At 38.9% G+C, this 25,297-nt stretch overlaps 1 protein-coding gene across 1 annotated transcript in view; it reads right to left on the reverse strand.

The window, feature by feature from the left end:
• Window positions 1-459: 459 nt before the first annotated feature.
• The window catches only part of LOC144456586 (speriolin-like), a 52,429-nt gene continuing 27,591 nt past the window's right edge, over window positions 460-25,297 (reverse strand). The window contains exons 2-3 of the mRNA XM_078151804.1: window positions 1,056-1,180; window positions 460-591 (exon numbers count right to left, since the gene is read on the reverse strand). Coding sequence (XP_078007930.1) covers window positions 460-591; window positions 1,056-1,180 — 257 coding nt within the window. The remainder of the gene's footprint in view (window positions 592-1,055; window positions 1,181-25,297) is intronic.

The raw sequence follows: 25,297 nt of genomic DNA on the forward strand, positions 1-25,297 counted from the left end.
CATGTTGGAAGGCTCCACATCTGCAGATGGTTTCCAGTCCATTACTGTTTTTTTATTATCAGTGGGAATTGGGACTGTTAAGCATAGAGAAGGCAGAGTAAGGCAGAATATTAAAGTAAGGTGGGATTTAGAGAAGTGTCAGAATAGTGATAATGATTAAGGCAAGGAATAAGGTCAGAATAGGTGATGGGATCAGAAAACAGGGTATATTATGTCAGTACCAAAACATTCCATCCCCATGACTTCTTGTCTCTCAGCTCCTGTCCCCCCTCCCCCAACAATCTCAATCATTCTTCCCTGGCACTCCCCCACCCCCCACACCTGTTACCTTTGGAAGCAGGAATGTTGGCTGAGGGCGGAGGACTAGAGGAGCTGTGATGTGTTGCATCCAAAGGCTGACTGGGGTCAATTAGTAGCATGTTGTTGACCATAGGGTTGGGCAACACATTGCCTGCAGGGCTACTTACAGAGCCTATTAATGTGCCAGATAGGGAAGTGGTTGGAGGAACAGCAGTGGGAGCACCCAGAGAGCCTGGCGGTGAGCTTGACAGCATGCTGATTGGAGGGACGGCCACGGGACTCGAGAACATGCTGAGAGGAGGGACAGCCATGGGAGCACTCAGAGAGCCTGGCAGTGAGCTTGTCAATGTGCTAATTGGAGGGACGGCCACTGAACCTGTTTGTGGACTGCCTACAGAGGCTGCTGGGGGACTGGGGTCCATAAGAGGGCTTTTTGTGGGGTTTGTCATAGGACTGACTATTTGTGCGCTGTTACTAGAGCTAGACAGAGGCCCTGTCGATACGCTGTCATTATTAGGGTCAGCCAAAGGGACAGTTCCAGAGGCTATCGCTGGACTGCTTAAAGGTGCAGGTGTGGAGTAAGGCAAAGCATTCGCCTGTATGCTGTTTGGAGATACAATCATGGAATCAGTCAGTTGATTATTCAGGTTGCCAGTTACGAAGCTGAACAGTGGACTGTTTGGAAGAACAGCCATAGAGCCAGATATTGTATCATTTAGGGGACGAGTCAAAGGACCGGCCAGAGAGCTGCATACAGGGCCGGTTGAAATGCTGTTTGAAGGGCTGGACTGTGAGTTATTCAGAATTTCAGCCAATGAGGTTAGGATTCCTATGTCGTCAGTTCCAGGGTTTTGTGCTGGGGCTGAGGATGGAATGACACCTGAGTAGAAACAAAAAGAAGCTACTGAGAACTCAGATCTCTGGGTAGGGGCTGGAATTGGTGATGAAATTTCAGGGGTCACCTCCTATTTAACCTAGCTAGAGTGGCTTCTTCCTACCGTCTATGGAGAGATTAGCCAAACTTCAGTCTCAGCCCTTGATTATCTAAACTATACTCTCTTTGGAAAAGCAGGGTTTATTTGTTGTGAGTCATGGGTATATGGGCATCTAGGTGGCACAGTGGATAGAATGCCAGGTTTTGAGTCAGGAAGACTCATCTTCCTGAATTCAAAACCAGCCTCAGACACTTACTAGCTGTGTGACCCTGGGCAAGTCACTTAACCCTATTTGCTTCAGCTTCCTCAACTGAAAATGAGCTGGAGAAGGAAATGGCAAACCACTGCAGAATCTTTGCCAAGAAAACCTCAGAAAAGATCAAGAAGAATCAGAACAACAACAACTAAAGGCATTGACTATGTAACCCATGGCTAGTGGTCCTCTAAAGACTCTGAGTTCACATAGACCAGCTTGGACATCCAGGGTCAATCTGAAAAAGGATAATTTTTTTTTGCTCTAAATCACTATTAATTAGAGAAATGCAAATCAAAACAACTTCGAAGTACCATATCACACCTATCAGACTGGCTGTGACAAAACAAGAAAATGATAAATGTTGGAGAAGATGTGGGAAAATTGGAACACTAATGCATTGTTGGTAGAATTGTGAAATGATCCAACCAATTTGGAGAGCAATTTGGAACTATGCCCAAAGGGCTATAAAATTGTGCATACCCTTTGACTCAGCAATAGCACCTCTAGGCCTGTATCCCAAAGAGATCATCAAAATGGGAAAAGGACCCACACGTACAAAAATATAAATAGCAGCTCTTTTTATGGTAGCAAAGAACTGGAAATTGAGTAGATGCCCATCAATTGGGGAATGGCTGAAGAAGTTGTGGTGTATGAATGTAATGGAATACTATTGTGCTATAAGAAATGATGAGCAGGCAGACTTCAGAAAAACCTGGAAAGACTTATATGGTCTGATGCTGAGTAAAGTGAGCAGAACCAGAAAAACTTTGTATACGTGTGTGATGATTAACTTGGCTCTTCTCAGCAATGCAAGGATTCAGAGGACTCATGATGGAAAATTGTGTCCATATCCAGAAAAAGAACTATGGAGTCTGAATGCAGATTGAAACATTCTATTTGTTCTCTCTTTCTTTTTTTTTTCTTTTTTGTTTGTTTCTTCTTTCTTGTGGTTTCCCCCATTGGTTCTAATTCTTCTTTACAACATGACTAATGTGAATCAATATGAATCTATATGTACAGCCTATATCAAATTGCATGCTATCATGGGGTGGGGGGAAAGGAGAGATGGGGAGAAAATTTGGAACTCAAAATCTTATCGAAGGGAATGTTGAAAACTAAAAATAAATTAATTTTTTAAAAAAAGGATCATTTTTTCTTTTTTTGGCTTATTCCCTGCCTTTCCTCCAACTTGGAAATGCTCCAGGAAAATCTACTAACATTTATAACACTCTTCCCTTATGTGAAATCTATTATACTTATGTTATAGCTTGTGTCTGGATTTCCACACATGTGGGTAAAGGAGTCCCAAGCTTCCATAGCTACTAAATGTATATTGGGTACAGGAAAGCCTTTGTTTTACCACACAGAAAATGGAGCAGATGCAAAAGACTCACAGAAACCTAGTAAGTTACAAACAAATAAAAAACAAACCTCTATATAAAGTATTCAAGAGAAATTATGGGCTAGAATAAAATTTTAGAAAGGTTGCCAAGAAAATCCCCAATGGGGTTATGAAGAGTCAAATATGACTGAAAGGACTGAACAACAACAAAAACTAAAACTTTAGGGATGCAGAAAAAGCAAACCTTAGAGGAAAATTTATTATACATGTACAAAAATATTCATAGCAGCTCTTTTTGTGGTGACAAAAAATTGGAAATTGAGGGGATGCCCATGGGTTGAGGAATGGCTGAAAAAGCTGTGGTATATGAATGTAATGGAATACTATTTTGTCATAAGAAATGTTGAACAGGTGGATTTCAGAAAAACCTGGAAAGACTTACATGAACTGATGTAAAGTGAAATGAGCAGAACCAGACTGGAGTCAGGAAGACTCATTTTTCCTGAGTTCAAATCTGGCCTCAGATACTTACTAGCTGTGTGACCATGGGCAAGTCATTTAACTTCTCTCATCCTCAGTTTCCCCATCTGTAAAACGGAGATAATAATAGCAACTATACTCTACAGGGTTGTTGTGAGGATCAGTGAGACAGCATATGCAAAGTGCTATAAATGCTAGAACTTTATTATTATATTAGACCTTTATCAGAGAAATTTAAAGATTTTCCTAATTGTTTCTCCTTATTTTTAAAGTTTAACTACAGTAAAAAGTTAAGGTTTCAACTGCATTTTACTGTGCATGTGCAGAAACTTTTCACTTTTGTTTAATAAAATTATACATTTTATCTTTTATGATCATCTTTATCCCTAGTTTTAGGTAAGAATTTTCTTTCCTTTCCATGGTTGAAAAATTTACCTCCTTCTTTCCCATTTTTAAAAAATAAAGTGACTTTTTATATTAGGACATGTATCCATTTGGAGCTAATTGTGGTAGATAGTATAAAACTGCTTTCCTATTTTCTGAGTTTTTGTCAAATAGAAAGTTTTAACCCTGGGGTTAGTTTCTTTGGGTTTATTGGATACTAATTGGGCAGCTAGGTGCCCAACCCAGAGTCAGAAAGATTCATTTTTTTGAGTTCAAATCTGGCCTCAGACACTTACTGTGTGATCTTGGGCAAATCAAACATGACTGAAAAATGACAGAGAATGATTTACTAAATTTGGTTGTTTCTGGATCATATTTGCCTAATCTGTTTCATTGATAATTTTTTTCCACTTTTAAACAATATTAAATAGTTTTGATGATTACCAATTTATAGTGATGAGGTAGAAAGGAATGCTTGAGGCAGATGAAGCAAGCAGGATTTGAGATGGGAGATAAGATGCAGGATGTGACCAGCCAGAAAAGTGATCAAAGAAGACTATGGAGGCAGCTAGGTGGTGTAGTGGGTAGAGTACTGGACCTGGAGTCGGTAAGACCTGAGTTCAAATCCAGCCTCAGACACATAATACTCACTAGCTGTGTGACCCTGGGCAAGTCGCCTAACCTCATTGCCTAGCCAAAAAAAAAAAAAGACTATGCATTAAAGCCCCCACTGTGGACTTCCCTGTGTGCTTTCCCAAAGCACCCTCAATTCTAGAACAACTCTCTCCCTCTCCTTTCCTGTTCTCTTTGCTTATCACCTCCGGACTACCTGATATCCCATGCATTTTGAAGCCACGCTTGCTCCTCTCATTCTCTTGTTCTCTTGCCTCTGTTCCACAAAATTGTATTTTCCTTTGACCTAGCTAATGGCCTTTGCCTCCTATGGGAAGCAGAAGCCACTCTGCTCCTTGAGGGGAGCAGGGCCTGTGACCTATACTTTTGCCTCCCACATGGAGTAGAGCCTATTGGGGCCCTGCCTCGCAGGGAGCAGGCTTGCTTGGGTACATCACCCCAATAAATGCCTTTCTTTAACTTGGAGACTGTCCAAGTGAATTCTTTCAGGATACTAGGACTCACGCGTCTATTTCTCATCATTTCAGGTAGCACCCCAGCGTTCTTGGGGTTCACCCTCAACTCATCACCAATGGCTACAGAGAAGGTCTAAGTGAATTCTTTCACACCTGAACTGCTCTCCCAACTCTGACCTCAACAATAGTATAATTTATGATCTTATACTTTGGACTTCTCCATCCAGTTTGAGTACCTTCCCTTTCCCCTTCTTCACTTTCAGCTTCCTTTTCTGTGTGGTCTTTCCCTACTAGATTATGAGCTCCTTGAGGACAGAGACTGTTTTTCCTTTTCATATTTGTATCCTTAGTAGGCAGGTGGCACAGTGGATAGAGTGCTGGGCCTGGAATTAGGAAGACATCTTCCCCACTTCTAATCTGATTGCAGACACTTAATAGCTGTGTGACCCTAGGCAAGTCACTTAAACCCTGTTTGCCTCAATTTCTTCAGCTGAAAATGAGCTGGAGAAGTAAATGGGAAACCACTCCAGAATCTTTGCCAAGAAAACCACAGACGAGGTCACAAAGAGTCTGTACAGACTGAAGAACAGCATCTTCAGCACTTAGCACAGGGTGTAGCACAAAGCTTAATAAATGCTCTATTGCATTAAGTAGGCACTTACTTAATGTTTATCAACTTACTGACCACTAGAACCCTTTTATTCCTAATTTTTATCTTTGTTTCCTTTGTGATTTTTGACCTTTCATTTTCCAGATTTATTTCGCCTCACTACAGTTACATTCTCTAAATCGCAGCCAAACTGGCCTATTTTTTTGTTCCTTGAACCCAGGATTACGTCTCCCACATCTGTGCCTTTGAACAAGCTGTCTCTCCCCCTCCTCCCCATACCTGGAATATATATTCCCTCAACACTCTGTGAGAAAGGATTAGATGTTAGGCTTCCACAGCAGAACAAGGGAATTCTGGGAAGGACTTCCAAGTGGATAGTCCCTCAACCAATCAGAAAGTGCTCCAAACATTCTGCAAACAATTAGTTCCTTAAGAAAGAGCCCTGGAGGCTAAACTGGTTGCCCTCGGTTGCAAAGGCTTTTCTCCACTGCACTTGCTTAATAAGCTTATTGACTATTAACTGACACACTCCAAGGGCAGAGACAGCTGCCATTTTTGAACATGGGATGCATGAACTAACATGACAGGAGGAACATGGAGGAACATGGGACGGGCGGTTCAGAAAGAGTGTAACTCAGATGAGCTGGTCCAATCCTGGGCTCAGATGGGAGGAGTATGGATCTTACTAACCATTTAAAAGTTGATTCTACCGCTGTACTAGCTTGCACGTGCTACTAGGGTGCGGTGTGCCTGCTTCTCGCAAGAAGGGTAATAAAAGCTTTCCTTCCCTCACTCCTGTAGTAGATTTTTGTTCAGATTTTTCTAACAACTCACCTTAGGGAAGACCATGCTTCCTTGAAGGTTTATCTCAGGTTTCCACCTCTTCCAGAATGTCTTTCCTAATGCCCTACTTCAAATTATTTTGTATTTATTCATCTGTGCATATACTGTTTCCCCCAGTATAATGTAAACCCCTGGAGGGTAGGGACTGTTTTTCATTTTGTCTCTGTATTTCCAGTACCTAGAAGAATACTTTAAACGTAATACATACTTAATAGTTGTTTGCTGAGCTGAAATGAATTGGGAGGAGAGAAAGAGGACATTCTAGGAACAGGGAATGCTATGAATAAGATGGGAATGCCTTTGAGTGGAAAAGTACAGAGCATCTATAGTGAGCTGTCCAGTCTGGGCTTCATTAAGGAGTTGACATTTCATTTAGGCTTCCAATGATGCATAGGAATTGAGGAAATTGAAGGGGGCAAATGGAATACCACAAGCAAAGACAAGGGATTTTGAAAGTGTAGAGGGTGGGCAGTGTGAATACCCCCAAATGAACCCCAATTTTGAAACAGAATCAGCTCTAAGAGACAAATGAAATTGGGGTGTGTGTGTGTTCGTAGTTTAATTTCTCTCAAGTTGGCTTGACATGCATTGCATGGGAGTTTAGTCCAAAGCTGGGCCCCCCCTAAGGGGGCCAGTTCAGAACTGGCTCAATTTGGAGGTTTGGGGATATAGCCTTATGTGCTCTTTGAAGAGTAGGTGTTCCTAATGCATGACAATCAACTCTGGCAGGTGGGCCATATTAAAATGAGAGTCTTTCAGTAAGGTCACTCAATTCTGGTCAGAGACATAAATTTCCATATCACCTGTCTTGACGATAAGGAGGAATCAACATTCTCCCAGGCCTGTACAGACAACATAATGAGCAGGAATAGACCCATTCAGATTACATCCTTTTTTTTTTTTTGGATGAGGTGATGGGGTTAAGCGACTTGCTCAGGGTCACACAGCTAGTGAATATTATGTGTCTGAAGCAGTATTTGAACTCAGGTCCTCCTGACTCCAAGGTCAGAGCTCTATCCACTGTGCCACCTAGCCGTCCCCATTTAGATTGCATCTTAACGGGTCCTTTGAAGAAGGACTGAACTTAGAAAGAAAGGGGGATGGGGAAGCTCTGAGTTTCCAAGATAATGATTACTAAGAAGAATCATTTTTCACAGCAGGAAATAGCAAAGAGTACCGTTAGATATTATCTCATTAGCATGTGGTAGCAAAAAATTAGAAACAAAGAGGATCTGCATCACTTGTCAGATGGCCGAGTAAATTGCAGTATATTAGTGTAATGGAATGTTATCATCCCACAAGAAATTACAAATATGAAGAATTCAGAAAAACTTGGGAATTTTGAACTGAAGTAGTTCTGTTATGAAGTGATGCAGGATTTTAAAAAAAGGTAAATATGCACAATGATTACAATGATGTAAGTGAAAACAGCATTGAAAGATAATAAATCAATGAAGGGCTTAGTCTGGTGCCTGGAACATGGTAAGGCTTAATAAACTCTCGTTGACTGATGAAATAACCAATCTTGACTCCAGAAGATTGACAGTGTAATATGCCTTCTTCCTCATACAACCTAACTTAGAGAGGTGGAAGAGATTACGCATACATATATATATATCATATATATACACATATATAATATATATGAAGATATATATATATATATATATACATATATGAAGAATGAGACGCATTACGGTTCTCAAGTACTAATATCAACCCATATGCAGCCTATTTTTTGTCTTCTATAAGCTCATAGAAAATACATTGTCACTTAATAAATCAATTAACCATTAAAGGAGGCGTCCTTCATAATTTGTCCACTAAGTGGCACTATACTTGAGCCCAAATCAAACAGCATTATCAGAATCTACCTAGAGTACCTGCATGAGTCTCCTTTCTGGGCTGAGCGTTGCAGGCTTCTTAAGGACTGAAAAATTTTTACTGCCCACCGGAAGGTACACAGCTGAAAATCTTTGACTAATGCCCCAGCTCCACACAGTTTGAAAGCGAAATACCACTCCAAATGATCGGAAAAACCACTATCGTTCTCCACCTCCCCACCCTGGGAAATTTCCACTGACCCTTTCTTCTTATGTTACGCAGCCCAGTCACACTGCGGCCGCATAACTTATTCCGCTTCATAGAATGTTCAGTGTAACTGCTTTCTGCCATTTCTGCTGACCATCCTCATTACTTCCACACGGATTGTCTGGAGAGAAGCTTCAAATCCCTCCAGCAACGACAACAACAATTTAGTACTTAGGCAGGTAGCGCTTTAAAGTTTGCAAAATGCCGTAATGCTATCTCCTTACATGGCATACCTTCTGGGGCTTGTCATAGGTCAGGACTTCCCCAAGGGAGTATAAGGTAGAGAGAGGAAGCAGTCCCATTCTTCATCTCATCTTCTGAAAAAAAGATTTTTCACAAACTGCTGGTTCTGTCCCGCTGTAGCCTCTTGTCTCTTTTGCAAGAGACCCGTCCCTGGTCCTGGTCGTAGTAGACACCTTAGCTGCCATAATAGCAACAAAACCCCGTGCCCATTGATGGCCGTATTTCACTCCTTTCCTCCTCCCCCCAAAAGCAGTCCTGCATCGATCCCTCTTGAATGCCTAACTTCCTTACACAAGGAATGGACGGGAAAACTTTATCAGAGGCAAAAACCACCAAAAGACAAAAAGGATTAAAGATCAACTTGTATTCAAATCTTGCTCCATCTCCATACCTTTCCTGTAGCTTCATCTTTGCCCCAAGCAGCTGCTCAGGCTGTCCCGCTTTCAACGCCTCACTGACAATTTCTCTTTTGAGGACCACTCTAGCTCCCACAGAGATCAAAAATGTAGGCCCCCACTACAGATGAAAAATTCAGTATCAGTGGGATTGTGGGAAAACAAGCACACTAATTCATTAGGAGTGGAATTATGGATTGGTCCAACTATTGTGGAAAACAATTTGTAATCATGCAAGAAAAGTTTAAAAAAAAATCAGGCCATTTTTATTTCTTCGGTTTTTGTTTTCTTTTGGTGAGGGCAATTGGGGTTAAGTGACTTGCCCAGAGTCATACAGCTAGTGAATGTTATGTGTCTGAGTTCTGATTTGAACTCAAAAGCCCTCCTGACTCCAAGGCCTTTGCTCTATCCACTGCGCCACCTAGCTGCCCCTATTATGCCATTTTTAGCCAGCAATTCCTTTACTCAGTTTGTATTCCAAGATTTCTATTGACAACAATGAAACCCCACCTGTATGCGACAGTGGTGTAAATTAGGCATACTCTTGATGGGTAGCCCAAGTGATACTTGAGGGGCAATAAAACAAGCCACACCTAACTTGTGCTCTACTTTCTGTAAACCTACAGAGAAGCAAATTAATTAATTAATTAATTGATAGAAAGGGACTGTAGTATATAATTTGGCCACCAGGTGGTGCTATTCTCAAAACCACAAGCTTACTAGTCTGCATCAGAAGGCATTACATACACACACACACACACACACACACACACACACACACGTACAATAATTCTTATACACCACAGTTGGGAGAGATTCTTCTGACAAAAGCCAGAATTTACTACCTATACCACTCTCTTTAGCACTTGATAGTATGTATAACCTTGTTTTATTTTTTTGTTTTTCCTATAAGGATGTAAGTTCCCTAAGGTTGGGGAACTCATCTTCGATTGTTCTGGTATTTCTCAGAGGACCTAACATTGCTTGAGCTCACTTCAGTTGCTCAGCAAACATTGATTTGAAATCCAACAAATGCCGCAGCCTCTGTTTTGCAACATGCATTTGATGAGCATTATAGATATGGTGACCAATGTATTTAAGAAATGGAGGATGATTTTCTTTTATCAAGAGAAAGAAAGTATACTTTTAATAAGGCCTTGCAAAGGAAATATCCTTACATCAGATTCTGTGTCTCCATTCGGGGCTCAGAAAATTTGGTCATCATATCTATAGTCACAGATATTAGAATTGGAATGGGTCTCAGAGGCCATCTACTTCAAAACCATCATTTTAAAGATAAGATAACTGAGTCATAGCAAGGTCAAATGACTTGTCCAAGGTCACATTGCGGTAAATGGCAGAGCTGGTATCTGGACCCAGGAACTTTCTGCTGACATAGTTTTTGAGCATTCAGAGTTACCTTCATGCCATAAAGAGGTATTAGAATTGGACTTCAGCAGAGGACAGTAAGGGATATCACCTCAGGACTGTATCATCTAAAAAGAAAATTGAACAGCCATGTGGGGAAAGCAAAGGATAATATATGAACAGTCCAAATGTTTCATTCTTATCCACTGAAGGGAGGAGGGGTAGAAGCATTTATTAAGTGCCTATAATATGTTTGGCATTATGTAGGTGCTTTACAAAAATTATCTTGTTTAATACATGGAATCTTAAAAGACCAAGAAAAAAGCTGCCTGTGTTCTAGGTAGATCATTAATGAAAGATTTATGGAAGGGCAAAAACAAAGATTGAAAAAGGTAAAAAGTTGTGCTTTGTACCATTGGAAGTAAGTATCACATCAATGAGATCATAGATTCCTTGAAGTATAGTATCATTTTAAAATATACATAGGCTTCAAGATCAATGGGTGTGTATATTTGTATCATGTACACACACATGCATGTCTAGCAATATATCGCATATATGTATATCATGTTCACACAATGCATGTATAGCTATATAGCATATGTATAATGCAATCTATAAACCACATATACATAATAAATATCACATATGTGATAAATTACATGTTATGCATGTTTGATGTCATTTATTACGCATGTGAAATAAGTGATTTATTGTCCATGTGTTATTAAGATTTCTTACACATGTGATAAATGTTATATATCATATGTATGATGTTGATTATGTAATATATAACACATTCTGATGGTGTAACTCATTAGATTATCCGTCTGATTAATAGTCTTTCTTCATCTGTCTTTTTTTTTCTATGTAGATCATTAGATCAAACTCTTTTGACTGTTAGTTGATCTCACTGAGGAGGCCCCTCTAGTCTTATAGAGCTTTATGCAATTAGTAGGATGGCATCTTTAGATGGTAAAGGACTCCACCATTATGGGTAATCCAATGGACAGTCCATGTTAGATAATTAACAATTAATTATTTGTATGCAAGAAATAGACTAAAGGAATATTTGAAGGATCCAAAAGTTTGTTATTGTGGTATTCCCTCCACCAACGCAGCTAATAATTTTTTTTCTAACTTTATCAATGGTCTTTGAGAGTTGCTCTGGCCAGTTGAATTAAACACTGTGCAGGCAGCTTGGTCATGAGACTCTAGACATATAACTACGCATATCTTCAGACAACAGACGTAATAATACATCATACACTTCACCTCCCAGCCCCCGGAATTTAGGTCCCTTCTTTAACTCTTTTCCTATGATTCTGGGTATGCAGGAGATTTTAATGAGAAGGAAGGCAAACAAAGGCACTAGGTAAGCAAGATATATGTATTCTTATAGTACTTCAGAATGAGAAGGAAGAAACCTCAGTAGCCATCTAGTTCAACATATACCTGAACAAAAATCCCCCCTACAACAGAGCCAAAGAGTAGTTATCTAGACATCTAGACTGTTTGAAAACTTCCAGGGACAGGGAACCCATTAATTCGAGAGAAAATCAAAGACTTCTGAGTCATATAACTAACAAAATGGAAGACTGGATACTTTCTCTGATCCTTAAAACCTTTCAGACCTCTCAAAAATAGAAATTATGTGCCAGAGATAAAGCAATTTCAGCTATCTCTGTGGTCAAGGAATCAAAAACTCAAACAAGGTAGAACTCCATGACCTAATGCCTAACTTATGTTCACTTAGCTTCCCCCTGCCCTACCATCAAGCATCTTCCGCAGCAAGGCTATACAAGCTGACCCAAGCCATGGGTTTGCAACAGAATGCTACCCCATACCTTGGCCCTCCCCCTTTCCAGCTCTGTGGAGATCCAAACTACAAATGAGAGAGATTTGCTGAGTCTTCAATATCTAGCACCAAGGCAGCATTCAGTGTTCCAGGAAAGAGGAGTAACAAAGGAAATGGGGCGGGATAGATATCTAAGCTTGTCACAGAGCTCAGCTCTGCACCTGGACCCCAGGCCTCCCTTTCCAGTGAAGCAAATAGCTAAGCTACAAGTAGCAGAAAAAGGGAAAGGGTTTAGCATCCATGTGGGACCAGTTGTTTCCTCTAAAAGTTATTTGGAGCATAGACCTAAGCTGGTGAAACATGAATTGCCCCAGGGTTAGTGTGGGAAGAGGTTGAGACACTGAGACGCCGGAGAAATGGCCATCAGAAGGGAAGAAGTCAGCAAGTGAGCAACGGGGGAAAATAGGTTGAAAGTGCCAAATATCTCAGTCAATAAACCAAGAGGATACATTCATAGCAGAAGAACATATGGCCTAGATCTACAAACCATGTCAGGCGTCTATGAATAAACAATGCAAAACAAAGGAAAAAGGACATTATGGAAAAACCTGATTTCCATAACCTGATTAGGTAGAGGACCCTGTAAATTTCGAGGAGAGCACAGAATAACAAGCTATTCCTAAGTGGCTTAAAAGAAAAATGGCAATTGTGAGAGCAGAATTTATGGGCCACACAGCAGAGATAAACGGCAGAATGGAAAAATTTTAATCCATGGTGGCGAGTTTCAACCAAAGAAACAAAAGAGATGACAATTGATTAGGAATACACAGAAGTGAAGAAAAATCTGGAAGAAGAGAAGCAAAAAAGCAACAGCATTAAAAGAAAACATGCTCTCCATACAAGCAAAACCTGAACATCAAATTGCAAAAAACAATACAAAAAACTGCTCAGGGGCAGCTAGGTGGCGCAGTGGATAGAGCACCGGCCCTGGATTTAGGAGGACCTGAGTTCAAATCTGGACTCAGACACATAACACTTGCTAGCTGTGTGACCCTGGGCAAGTCACTTAACCCCTATTGCCCAACCAAAAAAACCCCCAAAAAACCAAAACAAAAAAACTTCTCAGAACTTCTGAACAAAGAAAACAAAGTATCATCAAAAGAACTGATAGAGTGCCACTGGGAAAAAAACCCAACAACCCAAGAGTGAAAACTCCAAGATATGTGGTGGTTAAATTTAATAACTCCATGGAGAAACAACATGTAATGCTAGGAAATGGTTTTATTATGCATCAGGGAAATCCAAAAAAGTGGGATACAACCATATTATCAGACAAAGCAAAAACCATTCAAAAAATAAAAGGGGATAAACTAGGAAACATGTTATGCTAAAAGGAACCGTAGACAACAAATCAATATTAGTATTTAATATGTATGCTCCAAATGGTAATCATCCAAATTCATAAAGAAAATGTTGACTGAGCTACAAGAAGATATAGGCAATTGCACAGTAATGACAGAAGATAGATTTCAGTGTTCCTCTCTCAATCTTGGATAAGTCTAACAGAAAGATAAACAAAAGGTAAGACAGAATTGAACACATTGCTGGAGAAACTAAAGCTAAAACACTTCTGTTATCTTTTCATTGGGATTTCAAAAGTATATTCAACCTGTTCTGCATTCTCATCACAGTGTGATAGATCTTTGCTTGATGACAACCTTCTAAGTTGTCTTGGTCAGGAAAATTGTTTCACCCTGTCCTTTTGTGGGTTCTGCCACTCCAAAATTTGTTATAAGGTGCTATTTAAATTTGTTTAGAGGGTAATTTGGGAGAGGTTCTGGCTAGTCCTGCCTTTTCTCTATCATCTTGACTCCACCCCACTAACTGTTCATCTTTTTAAAAAAAATTTTGAGTTCTAAATTCTAGCCCTCATTCCTTTCTCTCCCTACCTTGAGAAGGCAAGCAACTTGATATAGATTATACAAGTACAGTCAGGCAAAACATATTTCCATATTAGTCATGTTGTAAAAGAAAACACAGACTAAAAGATACCAAAAAAATAAAAATTTTTAATGCTTTTTTGTCTTTTTAAATTTTTTAAAAAGTTTTTTTTTTTAAAGGATGCTTTGATCTGCATTTAGATTGTATCAGTTCTTTCTCTGGAGATGGATAGTACTTTTCATCCTAAGTCCTTTGGAATGGTCGTGGATCATTTTATTGCTAGGAATAAAGTCATTCATAGTTGATCATCATACAATATTGCTGTTACTGTGTACAGTATTCTCCTGGTTCTGCTCATTTCGTTTGCATTAGTTCATGTAAGTATTTCCAGGTTTTTCTGAGAGTATCCTGCTTGCCTTTTCTTATAGCACAAAGGTATTCCATCACAATCACACGCCACAACTTGTTCAGCCATTCCCCAATTGATGCACATCACCTCCATTTCTAATTCTTTGCCACCAAAAAAGAGCTGATATAAATATTTTTGTACATGTAGATTTTTTTCCATTCTTAAAAATCTCTTTGGGATACAGACCTAGTAATGGTATTGCTGGTTCAAAGAGTATAAATGGTTTTAAAGTCCTTTTGGGCATAGTTCCAAATTGCTATAGGAGATGTATTTTTAAGCAAACAAGAGATAGAGGTAATTATCAAACGTACTACTCTGTATTGTCTGGTATATTTTCTCATATGTATACTTTCTCTGATTTCTGTTTTGCTGTAAACCCGGATAAATGGATTTCTTTGCTAGTTGTTATGAATGTCTTTTGTGGAACTAGTATTTGGTAGAGTGTCAAGCCTTGGTTATAAAGCTTGGAGCTCTCATTTTTCCATTAAGAAACCATAATCAGAAGTTTAATTTGAACCTGAAAATATATCCCCTCTACTAATAATATTTAAGGGAGCAGATAGATATAATTCTAACCTAATGCTCTCTCTCTGAGGAGAGCGGAGTGGCCAAGCTTATGGCCCCAACATGCTGCTTCTCCTCCTGGTAGGTAATAAAATCTCCCTTACATAAAGATGAGGGGAGAAGACGCTAGAGATGTTTATTCTGCCTCCTTTTGAGTCATACAATGACATCTCAGTGCTACATGTGATGGGAGGTGGGGGGTGGGGGATAGGAATAACTTGTGCTACAAAAGTATTTGTGTGCACTACAAATTTATGTTGCACAATCTCAACTGAACCTTCACTGCTGCTCAACAATCTTTCTACACCCCCCTTTATCAACTCACTATGCCACTGTTCACAAGGGCTACAAATCTTCTCTTCTCCCACATACTGCTTCACTTGGTAATCTTATTAGCAATCTTGGATTTAATGATCATCTCTATGCTGATGACCCTCAAATCTACCTATCCATCTCTATCCTCCTGCTGACTTTCAATCTTGCATCTCTAACTGCTCTTCAGACATCTCAAACAACATTTTCAGTAGGCATTTTAAAGTCAATATATCCCAAACTGAAAGATAATGATGTTTCCCCTTAAACTTTCCTCTCTTCTAAACTTCCCTATTACTATAGAAGGCACCACCATCTTCCCAGTTCTCCAGGCTCAACAGCCTAGGAGTCATCCCGGATTCCCCACTCTCCTTCACCCCCATACCCAATCTGTTGCCAAGACCTGTCGATTTCACCTTTGCAGCATTTCTCAAATACACTCCTCTCCTCTGATATATTCCTCTCCTCTCCTCTGCCACCATCTTGGTGTAACCATCATCACCTTACACTTGCTGGTTGATCTGCCTGCTACAAGCCTCTACTTCTCCAGTCTATCTTCTATTCTGCCACCAAAATGATTTTCCTAAAGTGCTGGTGTATGTCACCCTCCCACTGATCCCTTATCACCTCCAGGAAAATATAAAACCTCATGGCATTCAAAATCCTTCATAGCCTCTCCCCACTCTACTTTTCCAGACTTCTTACACCTTATCCTGCTCCTCTCCTCCTCCCTTCCTTCCTATATACTTTTTAATCCAGTGTCACTGACTTCCTTGCTGTTTCATAAGCAAGACACTTCATCTCTGGGCTCCAGGCATTTTCTCTGACTTTCTCCCATGAATGGAATGTTCTCTTTCTTCTTCTCCACCTCCTGGCTTCCCTGGCTTCCTTCAAGTCACAGTTAAAATCCCACCTTCCACAGGAAGCCTTTCCCAATCTCTCTTAATTCTAGAACCTTCCCTCTGTTATTTATGCCCTATTTATCCTGTATATAGCTTGTTTGTACATATTCGTGTATTTGACTCTCCTGTTAGATTATGAACTTGTCTTTGCCTTTCTTTGAGAACCGTTTCTCCTGGCCCATAGGGGGTTCTTAATAGATGTTTGTTAACTAATGACCTTATATGAGGAGGGGGAGCGATACTGGGGAAAATCTTGAGATGTAAAAAACAAAAGATGTTCATAAATTTTTTTTAAAGCAGTAAGATTTGCTATTGTAGCCTTCCCAACTTTAAGATAATAAACTGCGAGGAGGGTTGGGGCTAGGGAATTTGGAAGTCTCAGGGTATATGGGGTATAGGGACAAAGGTCAGAGGTGAGACGACTCTTTGAAATAGATGAATGTTTGCAAACTCATAGTCCAAGAGGGCATTTTATTTTTTTTTGAGGGGGGTCATGATGGTTAAAACATTGAGTGCAAAGCTGTAGAGGAACTAAATTCATGGCAAGGTAAAAGCAGATATCTTACAAGTTAAGTTTTATGTTCACATACACGAAGTAAAATTTCATGGCACACCTGGTGAAACTCATACCTGGTGAACACCATCTGAAAGCCATTGGCATAAGGGACTCACACATGGAAGTCAAAAGGCAAATATTAGAAAATCCTTTACAGGCTTGTTATTTCATTGGCATACAAAGCATTCGGTGAGAAAACAGCCAGTATGTGTCAGAGAGGCATGGCCCAGATCTTCCCGACTTTGAGGATGACTCTTTATATAACTATGCCATGATACTTCTGACTACCTCTCTTGTGAGCCATAATGCAGTAAAATTAATAGTGAATGAAGAAAGCATGACAGATGTTATGTCACAGCTGATGTAGAGCTGGATTTGAAGCCTAGACTGGCTCTGGGATCCTTAGTAAGTCAGGTAGCTTCTCAGTGCCCAGGGAACTCCCTAAGATTCTAAGCTGCAAAGCAGATGCCAAGCTGAATTGGTAGAAGGAATTTCTGCTCCCAATATTTATTATTCTGCAAAGGAAGTATGAACAAAAGATGCAGACCTAAGTAGAGACTAATTAATAGCACCATGAATAATGATTGGGTCAAAAAACAAACCCCAGAAACAAAAAATGATCAGGTTGAAATTGATGGTAATAATGAGACAACATACCAAAACTTTTGGTATGTAGGTAAAGCAGTTCTCAGAGAAAAATTTTTTCTCTCTCAAAATATTTATTAGTATAATAGACAAAAGAGGATCGATGAAATGAAGCAATTAAAAAGACTGCAAAACAAGTTTAAAACTCTAAAAGTAGTGTAAAAAATGTTGAAAATTAGAAATAAAACTAAAAAATAAAAAGATTACAGAACTGGCAAACCAAAATGAGAGCTATTATTTTGAACAGACTAAGAAAATCAATAAGGCACTAGTCAACTTAATCAAGAAAAAAAAGAGGAAAATTACCAAGAACAAGAAACAAACAAGGTGAATTCACATTAGGGAGAAAATAAAAACAATTATCAGGAGAAGTTATACACAATTATACAGCAACAAAAATTAGGATTAAAAGGAAATTGATCAAAATGTGCAAAAATAGAGAAAATAGAGAAAAAAAGAAAATACTTAAATCAAAAAAGAAATATAGATCTTAAAGCAATCTTGGAGAGAGAAATTGTCCAACTCGTAAGTTAATTGCCAAAGGGAGGGAAAAAACCTCCCAGGCCAGATGGATTTACAAATGAATTATAAAGCAATTACCTATGTTATGAAAGTTAATCTCAAAAACAGAGACAGTGCACTCTTTTATGAAATAAATATGGTCCAGATACCCAAACAAGAAAGACACGAAGCAGAGAAAGAAAACTACAAACAAATCTCACTAATGAATATTGATGCAAATGTTTCAAATAAAATCTCAACAAAGAGACTGCAGATTTGCATCCAGGAAAAAAAAATTCCCTATGATTAAGTTGGATTCATCTCAGGGATTCAAGGATGATTCAGCATTAGCAAAACAATGAGCATAATTAATCATATAAACAAGGATAACAAAAACAAGACTAATGTTTCAATAGATGCCAAATAACCTTTGACATAATACAGAACTCATTCACATTGAAAATCCTAAAAAGTAGAGGTATGACTCCATTAATATAATAAAAAATTTTATACATATATATACATATATATATACATATATATACATATATATATATATATAATATGCAAAAAGAGAAATACATATGAAATTTTTAGAAGCATATATTTAAAGCTAACTTTTCTGGTATTCATTGAGTAAAAGAAGGGTGCTATCTCGCTCTATTATTATTTGATATGGTTCTTGCTAAGCACTGTGAGCTCATGTGGTGTGATGTAAGAAGAACCAGGAAAGCAATATACATAATGACTACTATAATGTAAGTGAAAAGAACACAGAACCTGAAACTGAATGCTGTGTAATTATAATGAATTAGTTTGTCCTGAAAAAAAGAGATTAAAAAATGTACCTCCTTCCCTTCTCTGCAGAGGTAGGAGACCATAGTGATGCAATATAGCATTGACAAGAAAACAAAACCAATGCTATGAGGATTGGCAAAGAGAAGACAGAAGTATTCCTGTTTACAGGTGATCTGCGGTGGTGTACTTAGAAAATCTCAGAGAATCAGTAAAGGATCTAATGATTAAGCTACAGCAAATTTGTAGTATATAAAATAGATCTACAAAAATTAGCATTTCTTGTACTAAAAAAAAAGGAAAAAAGATAATGAGAGAAATAACTATACAAATAACTACAAAACACAAAACAAATCTGGGAGTTAACCTATCAAGGCATGCACACATTTTTTTATAAAGATAACTACAAAGCATATTTTAGAGAACTAATGGGAAAATTTAGTAACTACAGATATTTGCTTAGATGCCGGCCATCCAAATATTTTATTAAAAATGACAATACTACCTAAATAATTGAAAGATTTAGCTCTATTTCAATCAAATTACAGAGAGAAAACTGTTTAGTGCTAGGCAACAGAACAACAACATTCGTTTGTAAGAACAAAAGAACAAAAGGAAAGAACAAGGGAAAAAGTACAAACAAAGGGTGCATAGCATTACTGAACAGTGAGCTTTTTTTTTTAAAGTAAAGCAGTAGTCGTCAAAATGGTTTCGTACTGGTTGAAAATGAAAAGTAGATTAGTAAAACAGGCTAGACAAGAAAGAAATCAAAATAATGGCTCTGCAAGTGTGGTGTAAGGGCAGCAAGATGGTATAGTGGATAGAGCGCCTGTCATGGAGTCAGGAAACCTCATCTTCCTGAGTTCAAGTCTGGCCTCAGACACTTACTAGCTGTGTGACCCTGGGCAAGTCATTTAATTGTTTGCCTCAGTTTCCTCATCCATAAAATGAGATGGAGAAGGAAATGGTAAACCACTCCAGAATCTTTGCCAAGAAAACCCCAAACGGAGTTAGAAAGAGTGCAACTGAACAACAACAAACGTTGTATGAAAATGACTAGGAAAGCCCTAAACCTAGTGAACCAAGAGCCCGAAACGGAATGCTGTGTAATTATGATGACTAAGCTTATCTCCCAAAAGAGATAAGAAAATGGGAAATTATAGATGTGCAAGGTTGCATACACTGTCAGACTCAGCTGATAGGTCTTGTTGAAGTGCTTTTTTTCACTTCTTTTTTCATCCTTTATTACTTATAAGGGATAGCTCACTGGGTAAGGTAGGGGAGAGATAGATATTCAGAAATAAGGGTGATACAAAAATAAGAAATATCAATATAATTTCCCTATACATTAATAAAAAATTTTAAATGGAAAGAAATAAGACAAATCTAAAAGAGAGAAAAAGAGACAAGTAGTGCAGTTTGATAAGCCCAAGAACTCAAATCCCTTGGGTGAGGGAAGGACTTCCTTTTTAATAGGAACTTCTGGGAAAACTAAAAAGCAGGTTGGCAAACGTTAGGCTTAGGTCAACATTTTATACCACACGCCACAATAAGCTCAAAATGGATGTGTGATCTGAATATGAAAGGTAACATTATAAAAATACTAGTAATGAATGAAAGGAGATACTTTTTATAACTATGCCTAGGGGGAGAATTCATAATTAAATACAAGATAGAGAAGATTTTAAAGGATAAAATAGGCAATCTGAACTACAAAATGTTTGTAGAAGTTTTTTTCATTAATAAAATCAACAGACAGTATTAGAAAAGTAAATGATAGAGTAGGAAAAACTCTCATGTCAGTTATCATTTAAAAAACCCCAAAATACACAGTGAATAGGTACAAATACATAACACTAAAAGTCATTTCCCAATTGAAAAATGTCCAAAGAATATGAAAGTCCAAAGAATATGGCAAAGATGAAAAAGAGATAGGAACAGTCAATGCTGCAGGGGTTGTAGGAAGTCAGGCATACCAATATCCTATTGATGGTGCTCTGAAGTGGTCTTACCATTTTGTATTTCAGTTTGAAATTATGCAATAATAGTAACTAAATTGTCTGTATTCTCTGACCCAGCAATCCCACTACTAAGGACATTGAAGACAAAAACAAAGGTCTAGTATATACCAAAAGATTCATAGCAGCACTCTTTGTACAGAAACAAATTGGAAGTAAAGTGGTTACCCATTCAACTGGAAAATAACTGGGGAAAAAACCCTATAGTACATGAATTAAGGGAGTATTGTGCAGAAAGAAATTATGAACATGAGTAATTAAGATAAATGTGAGAAGATTTGTAGGAGCTGATTTAGAGTGAAAGAGGCAAATGAGATAATACTTGTAAATTGCTTCACCAACCTTAAAGCACTGTATGTTTTAGTTATTATCATTCTTATTAGCAGCAATAATAAAGAGACCCAAGAGAACATCGTGAATGGTGTAAATGAGATCATTAAGTTGAACTCTGAGTAATAGAAAAGCCAGAAGATAATGAAACACCGAATCACTAGGGCAGAATACTATATATGCTATCAGACAGAGTTTCTGTATCAGATATTTTGGCTTAATTTTGTTCTTTGTCACAAAGGAGGTTTCATTCTGAAGGAAATAACTGTGATATAAAGACAAAAGGCATCAATAAAAGTCTATTGTTTAATTTTTTATTTTTGTAAGGAATGGATAATAGCGTGGGGGGGAGGGTGGACCTGCAAGAATAAGTGGGGATAAAGAGGGATAATAGATGAGGAACTTTTAGGATGACATAAGGTGAGTAATGGAAATCTGGGGGGGGGGATTGATGGGCCACAGAAATCAGTAATAGGGAGACATTAAAGAAACAAGATTTAGCAACTGATTAGATCTATAGGGTGAGAACAAGAGAGGAGTTATGGATGATACCAAGGCTGGGAAGCTGGGTAACTAGAAGAATGATGGTGCCCCCCAACAATAATAGTTTAGAAGAGGGGTGGGTTGGGGTGGAGTAGATGATAATTCTATTTTCGATAAGCTGAGTCTGAGTTCTCCACGTGATACCCAGTTTGGAATGTCCAATGTGATGTTGGACAAGAGCTCAGGAGAGAGCCTAGGGCTAAATATATAGATCTATGAGTCATCTGCACAGAGATAATTGAATTAATGGAAGCTGAAGAGTTCACTGCGAGAGGGTTAAGAGAGAAAAGGGGAGAGAGGCCCTAAGATACACCCATAGTTAACAGGCCTAAGACAGATGACGATCCAAGCAAAGAAGAATGGGAATGATCAATCAGACAGGAAGGAGCAAGGTCACCAAAAACCCAGAAAGGAGAGACTATCCAGGAGGAGAAGGTGGCTGATAATGTCAATGCTTAGAGGTCAAGAAGAATTAGGATTGAGAAAAGGCTGTTCTATTTGGCAATTGAGAGATCACTGGTAACTTTGGAGAGGGCAATTTCAATTGAGGAATGAGTCTGGAAGCCAGAGCTCAGAGTTTAGAAGAGAATAAAGAAGATGGCTTTTTCAAGTAGTTTAACTAAGAGGATTAGGAGAGATATAACTTGATAGTTAGAATGTTATGATCTAGGAGAGACTTGGTCATGTTTGTTGGCAGGAGGAAAGGAACTAGTAGATATGGAGAGATTGAAGATTTGGAAGAGAGATTTGATAGTGGCAGCAATCTTCCAGAGAAGATGGGAGAGGATGCAATCAATGGTCCATGTAGAAGAAGGAACTATGGAGACAGAAGAGTGAGTGGATAAGACACAGAGAGGATAGGTGATGAGGATACTGAAGAGTGAGACGTTAGTTATGAATGAAAGGTAACAGTAATTGGTAAGTAATGGGGGCACAGTGAGGAGTAAGTGATGGAAACAGAGACAACTCGTAGGAATTGTAATGGAAGAGGGACAGGGACATTTATAGGAGTCTTGGGGAAACCTAGCAATGAGTAAAAGTATAATGTTAAGGGCTGAAGTCTTCCACATGTAATATGAATATTGGAGACCTCTAGGTGGGATAGGCTTGTCCCTTGTTTCCCACATATAAGTTTTTTGTGGATTGGTCTCCTTGAGAGAGACTTACAATAATTCCATGGGAGGTAGATATGAAGGGAACCCAGGTGTGCACCAGTAAGGGATTCCAGAAGAGCATGCCTCCCTGCCTCTTTGTATCGGAAAGATTCAAAAAAATACCTCTTCTCTAGGTATTTTGATGGACTTCAGATTAGAAATCTCTTTGTTTCCTACTAATCACCTTAAGGTGGCATAGGAATGCTACAGAAAAGCAATTGAAAGGGGCTGTGTCCTCCCTGGAAAGAAATCATTACTCTTCTGCCTCCTGTCCAATGTCTCATTCTAGGTGCAGGGTATATCCTCCTGCTCTCTCAGGCGGCCTTTCTTTCCCACTTGCTACTTCTGCAGAGAACACTGACCACACAACAAGGCTGAGTAGCCACTTAATTTCTTCATACAGAGTGTCTCAAAAGCCTTAGTGCAATTTAAAGCTTCAAGAACTTCAGGAGTAGAAATGGTACAAAATTGCTAGAAAATAAAATGTATTTTTTTTTACAAAAAAAGAACAATTGAAAGTTTAATTGTTTATGTTTCTTTGACACTTATTTGGTTCTGTGAATTTTAAAGAATAATTTAAAAATTTTAATAACAAGATGGAGCCCCCTGTCATTATGTAATGTGGCCGTTTCTGGATGATACATTCTCAAACTGGTAGATTAATGGAGGATGTCCTCTTGCTTGGCCACCCTGGTCAATGATCTATCTTCATTACATTTTTTTTTGTGGGTTCATGTTAAAACTGTTGGTTATGTACCAAAACCTCATTTTCAGGATTATCTTAAGCTAGGATTACAAATGCAGTCCTAAAAAACAAACAAACAGAAATGCAATCCTTTCAGTCAATGAACAGCAGCTAATTAAACTTTTTAAAAAGTTCAAAAAATCGCCTAGGGTGATCTATAGTATAAGATGGTGGTTATGTTGAATTTTAGTAAGAAAGGTATCAATATTTTAAACTTTAAATAATTAACATTTTGAATATTGTTTTTGTAAAAAAATCAGCATTTATACTTTTAAAGTTATTAAAGCTTAAACCTTTTGGGACACTTTGTGTAACAGTGGGAACAAACAGTATTCAGGAAAAGAACAGAGCAACAGGGGGAGGGGAACAGTATGTGAGCCTACGCAGGCACTGGAGAGCTTCGCCAAATGGAGCACAGAACTGGCTTCTCTGACTCCTTCCTCTCCCAGAGAGAACTCTGGACAATGGCTTCATTGTCTGACAGCTTCCCAGAAGAGGGATGTTGTCTCTGAGGGGCATTTGGGGGCAGTCTACCAAGCCTGCTCTGACCTATACCACTCCTACTGGTTACACTCTCTCTTGGCCTTGCATCAACTGCATTGTTAATGGAAACAGCAGCAGCCACAGTTTCCTCTCAGTCTTTGCAGGGAAGCCCGCAAGGGAGCACAGTCAGGCCTCAGACGCTTACTTGGGTGACCCTGGGCAAGTCATTTAACCCCATTTGCCTCAGTTTCCTCATCTGTAAAATGAACTGGAGAAGGAACGGGCAAACCAGTCCAGTATCTTTGCCAAGAAAACCCCAAATAGGGTCACAAAGTGTTAGATATGACTGAAAACAACTGAAATGACTGAGCGACAACTACGGGAACACAGATCTAAGACTGACTAAATATTTGTCTTTCTTGCAAAAGTCCACGTGGTGCCAGGATGAAGAACAAAACTGAATTCTCTACCTTTTGACCAGGGCTCTTCCCTTTCCTTCATCCAGAATTCTTCGTGAATAGTCACAGATATCCATCCCAATCTCATGATGTCACTGGTTGGTTGATTGAGGACAACCATCTTGATTTTCATGGAGATTCTGACAGAAGGGTATGGTCGGAACAAAATGAGGGATGATTGATGGGCCATGCTAATAGAGTGAGTGATGGGGGTGCTCATAGTGATTAGTGAGAGATAAGCTGAGATGACTGAGAGAAATTGGGATTCTAATAGGGATTGAATGACAGGAGATAGTGAGGAGAGGTAAATTTAAGCCAGAGACAGATGACACAGCATGGTCATGACTGTGTTCCACTGTGCAGATTGGGGGTCATTCTTACTGTTAAATGGAAGGAGGGGATCCTCCTTTTTTTCCCCTGGGTGTCCGTAGGTCAGAGCTGGTAGTGTTTGAAATGCTGGTGAGGCTGAGGCTGCCTAGATACCAGAGACACCTGGGAGACATGCCAGACACCAGCAAGAGAAGGCAGTGTGCTAAGTGGGGGATTTCAGGAGGGGTGGTGATGCCTTCTGGGAGAATGCCAAGATTTTAGATGCTCCAGTTACCACTCTGATAAATTACCAGGAGCAGATAATTTCCACCTGGGATGCTGTCCGGGAGCCTGGATGTTAGTGAAACTATTCCTTAATGTATTTATTTAATTAACAAGCATTTATTTTCTTTCCTTCCTCCAACTGAAAAAAAAAGAAACCATTTTAGCAAATATGTATAATCAAACAAAACGAAGTCCTGCATTGGCCATGTCAAAA

This window comes from Phascolarctos cinereus, unplaced genomic scaffold (assembly GCF_003287225.1).
Source record: "Phascolarctos cinereus isolate Bilbo 61053 unplaced genomic scaffold, phaCin_HiC Scaffold_4;HRSCAF=312, whole genome shotgun sequence".
Lineage (NCBI taxonomy): Eukaryota > Metazoa > Chordata > Mammalia > Diprotodontia > Phascolarctidae > Phascolarctos > Phascolarctos cinereus.